The 6,381-nt window shown below is 48.9% G+C and overlaps 1 protein-coding gene across 1 annotated transcript in view; it reads left to right on the forward strand.

The window, feature by feature from the left end:
* The window catches only part of RPIA (ribose 5-phosphate isomerase A), a gene marked incomplete at its 3' end in the record, with an annotated part of 7,219 nt that extends 2,432 nt beyond the window's left edge, over positions 1 to 4,787 (forward strand). Inside the window, exons 2-6 of the mRNA XM_010166184.1 lie at positions 1,269 to 1,328; positions 2,343 to 2,407; positions 2,747 to 2,815; positions 3,350 to 3,491; positions 4,688 to 4,787. Coding sequence (XP_010164486.1) covers positions 1,269 to 1,328; positions 2,343 to 2,407; positions 2,747 to 2,815; positions 3,350 to 3,491; positions 4,688 to 4,787 — 436 coding nt within the window. The remainder of the gene's footprint in view (positions 1 to 1,268; positions 1,329 to 2,342; positions 2,408 to 2,746; positions 2,816 to 3,349; positions 3,492 to 4,687) is intronic.
* Positions 4,788 to 6,381: the final 1,594 nt, after the last annotated feature.

The following is a 6,381-nucleotide window of genomic DNA, read 5'->3' on the forward strand; positions in this document are numbered from 1 at the left end:
GCTGAGAGCCACCTGGTTTCCACAGAGCTGACTCTGAGCCTGTTCAGGGTCTGGCCCGCATGTGCAGCACAGTGTTTTTCAATGCTTTCAATTCCCAGATCCCTGATACCTCTTTACATGGACACCACGTAACGGACATAAACCCACTGATATTTATTCTTTTAATTTTGTGAGTCCTTAGGGCAATCCTAGTGCACAGATCAAGAGCCTACAGCCTGTGAGTCTTACAAGTGCATGCTATGAAGTGCCAGGATAAACAATTCCAATCATATCTCGTTGCCAGGAGTACTGCCTGCTAACTCTTCTTAATGTTTCTGGGGTGCCAATATGTGTGACTGATGCACTTGGATACTGTTAGTGGGTAAAATTCAGGGGAATCAGTTGTTCCAGGCTATTGCACTGTGATTTCTTGGACTAGCTACAGCATGGTAGAAAGTTCAGACTCGAGCAGAGTCCATGCAAGGAGGGAATCTCACTCAGGTGATGATTTGTAACACAGAAAATTCAACCAATTCAAGGTTCTCTAAGCTTAAACTTCCATTTAAACTGACAGACCAGGTGTAAATGTAAGTGGAGGGTAACTCTGGGTGCTCTGTGTTGTGTTGCCACTAGAGGGAAATACACAGTCACTTCAGTAAAAGTAGATTGGAGCCACCAAACAGCTGTTTCAGGAGGCTTCTCACAGGTTTCCATGAGTTGTGCTTTTCTTTTTTGCCTTTTTTTTTTTTAATTTTGAATATGAAAAATATTTTCATTGTTAGTCCTGTATTGCTCTGGTGTAAATATTTCATTTTCTTGCTCCCATTTTTCAGACAAAGGAAGGACTAGATGGGTGAAAGGGAGAATGATGTCTGAGCTGAAACTACACAAGACTCAGAAATCCCATATCTGCTCTAATGCTCAGATACAAGTGATTTCCACCAAGCTGATGGGGCTTCTTGCTGTTCAGTATGGAGAGACCTGGACCCACGAGTTCTGTTGTACCATCTGAGCATTGAGCATTTTAGTTCAAATCAACATCAGGGTTGGGTTTTTTGGGGGGCTTTGTTTTGTTTTGTTTTAAATTAAAATTATCTGTTCTGGAGGCATCATTGTCTCCTTGCCATGTGTTTCTGCAGCTGGCTGCAGCTTTCCCACCAGCTCAGGGTGGAGCAGTGGAGCTCTCCCAGGGGGACTCCATCCTTGCTGCAGCTGGGAGAATGACACCAGGAGTCTGTTTTCCTTCCCTGCTTCCAGTAAATGATGTTTGCTGTCTTCTTGGTGCACAGGCCCGTCAGCTGATCCTGCAGAACGGCTTAACTCTAAGTGACTTGGACCGGCATCCAGAGGTAAGTGGGACTGTGGAGGTGAGACCTCACCCGACCTTCCTCTAACCTGGTTCTTCATAAAGCATCAGGCTCCTTTGTCCTTCCCTGAGGATGAGAGTTCAGGCAGCCCCGCTGCAGAACGTGAGTGAGAACTAGCTTAGTTTATTTTTTAAGCTTTAGTCTTGTCCTAGTGCTTGCCTCTTCAGATGGCAAGTAGCTTCCAAGTTGTGTTTCCTGCAGGCTGAGGCTTGCTGGTCTGAGATGGGGAGCACAGAATCAGAGAATTGGCTCGACTGGAAAAGACCTTTAAGATCATTGAGTCCAATCATTAACCTAATACTGAAAAGTCCCCAGCTAACCCATGTCCCTTAGCACTATGTCTACACGACTCTTCAATCCCTCCAGGGATGGGGACTCCACCACTGCCCTGGGCAACCCCTTCCAACGCCTGAGAACCCTTTCAGCAAAGAAATTCTTCCTCACATCCAATCTCAACTGCCCCTGGTGCAGCTTGAGGCCATTTCCTCTTATCCTGTCACTTGTTCCTTGGTTGAACAGACCCACCCCCACCTCTCTCCACCCTCCTTTCAGGGAGTTGGACAGAGCCAGAAGGTCTCCCCTCCGCCTCCTTTTCTCCAGGCTCAACAACCCCAGTTCCCTGAGTTGTGAACTCATCACACTTGTGCTCCAGACCCTTCCCCAGGATATGGCATTGCTGAAGTGTTGTGACCAAGATTTTCCCCAGCAGCCCCCCACCCCTTAGCTAACAACATTAGAGGCTGAAACGATGTGCCTTGCAGGCCAGCAGTTGTTTTGGGGTTTTTTCCTCACATGTCTGTGGTTTTGCTGGGGCTGGTGTCCTTGAGTGGCTGATCAGATGCTCATCTCTGGTCAGGCTGGCATCAAGGTGGTCCCAGCTCTGGTGACATTTCTGTCTGCTGCTTGGGACCCAACACCCTGCTGGGCTGTGCCGAGAGCAGCATCTTGATGCTGCCTGGGAGGGGTTTCCACACCAAATTTCTATTCTTCCTACAGCTCGACGTGGCCATTGATGGAGCTGATGAAGTGGACTCTGACCTCAACCTTATCAAAGGTGGCGGGTGAGCCTTGCTGTCCGTCCGTCTGTCTGTGTGTGGTGCAGGTGGCAGCTCTGAGCATCCTTCTCTGGCTGCAGATGTCTCTGGGGTGGGCTGGAGATGCTGGTGGGATCCTGTGCAGGGCTGTGCATGCACCTGTAGTGGGAGATGTGTCCTGACTGAGAGTTTGTGCAAGGGATGAGGATAAAGGGAAGGGGCAGGGGAAAGAGCCCTGACGTGGGACAACAGCAGCACCAAAACCAGCAGGAACGTGGTGGAGAGGACTGGACTTTGGGATGGATCATCAGGCACATTGAGAAGCAGTCTGTTTTCTGATTTTTATTTTTTTTTTCCCCCTTGCAGTGGCTGCTTGACACAGGAGAAGATAGTTGCAGGATATGCAAAATGCTTCATCGTTATTGCTGATTACAGGTAAAAATATTATGAATGGTCTTTATACCTCTTTGTCCCATGGGAGAATTCAGATGGTCCTGTATGAGTCCATTATTGTCCTTCCAGTGGGTCAGGGGAGCAGGAGTAAATGGAAATGAGCCTGACTCCTAGTGCTTCAGCAATTCAATTTAGCTTTTTTTCCTTAATTTTCAACTCAGTAAGCCTGCTTAGGAGTCAGCAGAGCTTCTGGGGAAGCGGCTGCTCTGGTCTTTGAGCTCAGTGATTGTCAGCACAGAATAAAATTTCCCCTTCTGTACATACAGCCACAGGGCTGTAGAAAAAACAGCTCATGTCCTGCTTGTCCAAAACATGTCAAAACAGGGCTTATGAGTGAATAGAGCATCGTGCATTAAATGGCTTCTTCCTACACATGTGCACGTGTGACCTGACCGCTGTGCCCTCCAGGGCCTTACACCTGGGAGCTTTGCAGGAGGTAACATCATAAGTGTGTTATATTCATGGTGTGGGCGATGCAATGTCTGGTGCTGATCCCACTTCCAACTGTGTCCTCAGGAAAAAATCAAAGAGCCTCGGGGAGCAATGGAAGAAGGGAATTCCTATCGAAGTCATCCCCATGGCTTATGTCCCTGTCACCAGAGCCCTGACCAAAAACTTTGGAGGTGCCGTGGAGCTGCGGATGGCTGTTAGCAAAGCGGTACGTGTCCCTCATCAGCCTTGCTTCCCCAGAGGAACCACCTGAATGTGGGCACACAGAGGACCAGAGGTCTGGCCTTTCAACTAATTAAATCTGGGCTTTCACTCTCACGAGTAGCATCTTGTGTAATACCTCCTAATTATACTTTGGTTAATGAACTGTGTGTTCAGGCTGCTCGTGGTAAGCCTCTCTGGCTTATGTCTCCCAAAACAAGTGTCCTTGAGCAGGGAGAGGAGGGATTGCCAGTCCAGGTTGGACCTGCTGCTCTGCAGGGATGTCTGGGGGCTGACAAAGAGGGTCTCATATTGGGGGGGTGGGAGCTCATGCTTTGTCCCAGGCTCCTCCATACCACACACAGCCAGACTAAATTAAAACTGAAGCTGCCTTGTCACCAGTGCTGCTGTCCTGTCCTGACTTGGTCAGTGGGGCTTTGCCAGCCCATGTCACACAAGGTGGGCTGTCTGTGGCTGGAAGGCTGAATGCTTGTTCATAATGTGTCTCATCCCAAGAGGCTGTAAGGACTGTGTTTGGCTGCCTGAGAAGAGCAAACCAATTGTTCTCTGTGAAGTTGAGACCAGCCTCGCTCAGGGGATGCGTGTTGGTGCTGCTCCAGCACTAGCCGTGTCCTTGGAGGATGCGGGTCCCTCCTGGCACGTGTGGTTGCATGTCCTGCTCAGTGCTGCTGAAATGCCTTGTCCACAGCCCCAGCTGTCTCTGCTCTGTTGAAAGGACCCAATTGCTTCTTCTGTTGGGCTTGAGAGAGCACTGGGCATGTCTGGGATGCTGAAGTCCAGCAGTTCTACAACTCCAAAACCTCCCCGTGGCATCTGGCAGCATGCTCTTACCACTGGGGTGGAGGGGTCTTATTTTGACTTCAGTTGCCTGTAATAGACTTTTTAGGACATTAATGTAGCTTTGTCCTTGTGAAAAGATCCCCTGCTGCAGCGATGGAATTGCATCGCTCTTACCAGCTTCTGCCTGATGATCCCTACGCAGGAGAATGAGGAATGAGCAGTTGCCTTGGGTGATGGTTTTAGTTACCAGCTTTTTATGGACTGCCCTGATTTACCTGAACGTTGACTCTCTCTAAACTGTTGAAGTGGGGATGGCTGGTCCTGGTGGGAGGTTGTGACAGTCCTTGGCTGTGCTGGGTAGATAAGGAGCTCACAGTGCTGACAAATGTGTTTGATTCCCAGGGCCCCGTGGTGACGGACAATGGGAACTTCATCCTGGACTGGAAGTTTGACAAGGTTCATGAATGGAGTGAAGTGAACACCGCTATAAAAATGATACCAGGTAATGTAATGTCTGTGATTTAAAAAAAAAAAAAAAAAAAAGCAAAAGCTTTTTAAGGCTTGTTCTATGTGAGATAACCCTGACTGTGGGAGCTGTCTTCTGGATAGAATCATAGAATGTTGTGAGTTGGAAGGGACCCACAGGGATCATCAAGTCCAGCTCCTGTCCCTGCACAGGACAATCCCAACATTCACACCATGTGTCTGAGGGCACATGTTGTCCAATTGCTTCTGGAATCTTGTCAGGCTTGGTGCCATGAGCACCTCCCTGGGGAGCCTGTTCCAGTGCTCCACCACCCTCTACCTCAAGAACCTTTTCCTCATGGCCAACCTCACCCTCCCCTGGCACATCTTCCTGCCATTTCCCTTGGTCCTATCGCTGGTCACCAGAGAGGAGATCAGCACCTGCCCCTCCTCTTCCCCTTGTGAAGGAGGAGGAAACATTTGTTTACTGCCCTCTAATGGGTCCCTACATTTGTTTCTACTTGAGTGATCTACCAGCAGAATTGGTACAACTCTACCCAAGTGACATTCTCATGTGGCGCTGAAAACCTGGGGTGATGCCAAGTGACTTATGATGCTGTTTTCCATTAGGCATGCCAATCCTCTGCTCTTTCTTACTCTCCTTGTGCCCATTTAGAGAGGGGCTTTAAATGGAAACACTGGTGGACTCTGGAGGAAGGGTTTTCACTGGGTTACAGTGTTTTCCAGAAGCTGCTTACAGCTCTGCATCCCGTTACTGTTGTGTAGGATGCAGCGTATGGTGTTGCTGTAGCTGTTGCTGTGTGAGAGAGAAGCACTGGCCGATCACACTGCAGACAAAACGGGCTCTCCACAAGGAGTCCTGCCTTGCATGAGACCTACTGCCCAGGCCAGAGCTGCTTCTGGATGATCCAGGTCTGCCCAGGAAGGGGGAAGTGGCACTGTCTGGACTTTAATGAAGCAGCAGATAAAGTCTGGCTCAGCCACATCTGGATCTCTTTCTGATTATCTTGGCAAAGTCTGCTCTGGAATCTGATCAGCTTTTGAATACACATTGTTTTATCTTTGAGTTTATCCCAGATTCCTGCCTGGCCCTGAAGTCCATAACACAATTGCCTTCACTGACCATGCATTGTCAGAGCATGCAGGAACATGTTTGGGTCCTGTTGCAGAAACCTCAATGTCCCCACAAAGCGGCAATATATTGTCCTGGCACCATGATAAAAACACAAGCCCAGGCAGAGGCTGTGTGGGCTGGGTGAAGAATCACCAGTGACTTCTGGTTGCTTCTGTTTGGTGGCTTTGCTTCCCACAGTGCCACTTATAAGGCTGATTTACTGAAAATATACCCATTTTCTTTTTTCCTGCTCTAGAAGCAAACTGCTACGATGCTGCCTCTGCCTTGGCTTGTCCTGGTGTCTTTGCAATCTGAATTATTTTCTGGCACTTCCTCACAGCCAGTGGTAGACAGCAGGTTCGGATCTTCATCAGGAGCAGATCTAAATGAACTGATGACCACTGCTTGTCTAGGCTGTCCCCAGTGCAGTGCTCCATACCCTAAGGTGGTTGCTGCCCATGTACAAATCACAGAATCACAGAGTTGTAGGGGTTGG

The sequence above is a fragment of the Antrostomus carolinensis genome, unplaced genomic scaffold (assembly GCF_000700745.2).
Source record: "Antrostomus carolinensis isolate BGI_N321 unplaced genomic scaffold, ASM70074v2 scaffold53914, whole genome shotgun sequence".
NCBI lineage: Eukaryota > Metazoa > Chordata > Aves > Caprimulgiformes > Caprimulgidae > Antrostomus > Antrostomus carolinensis.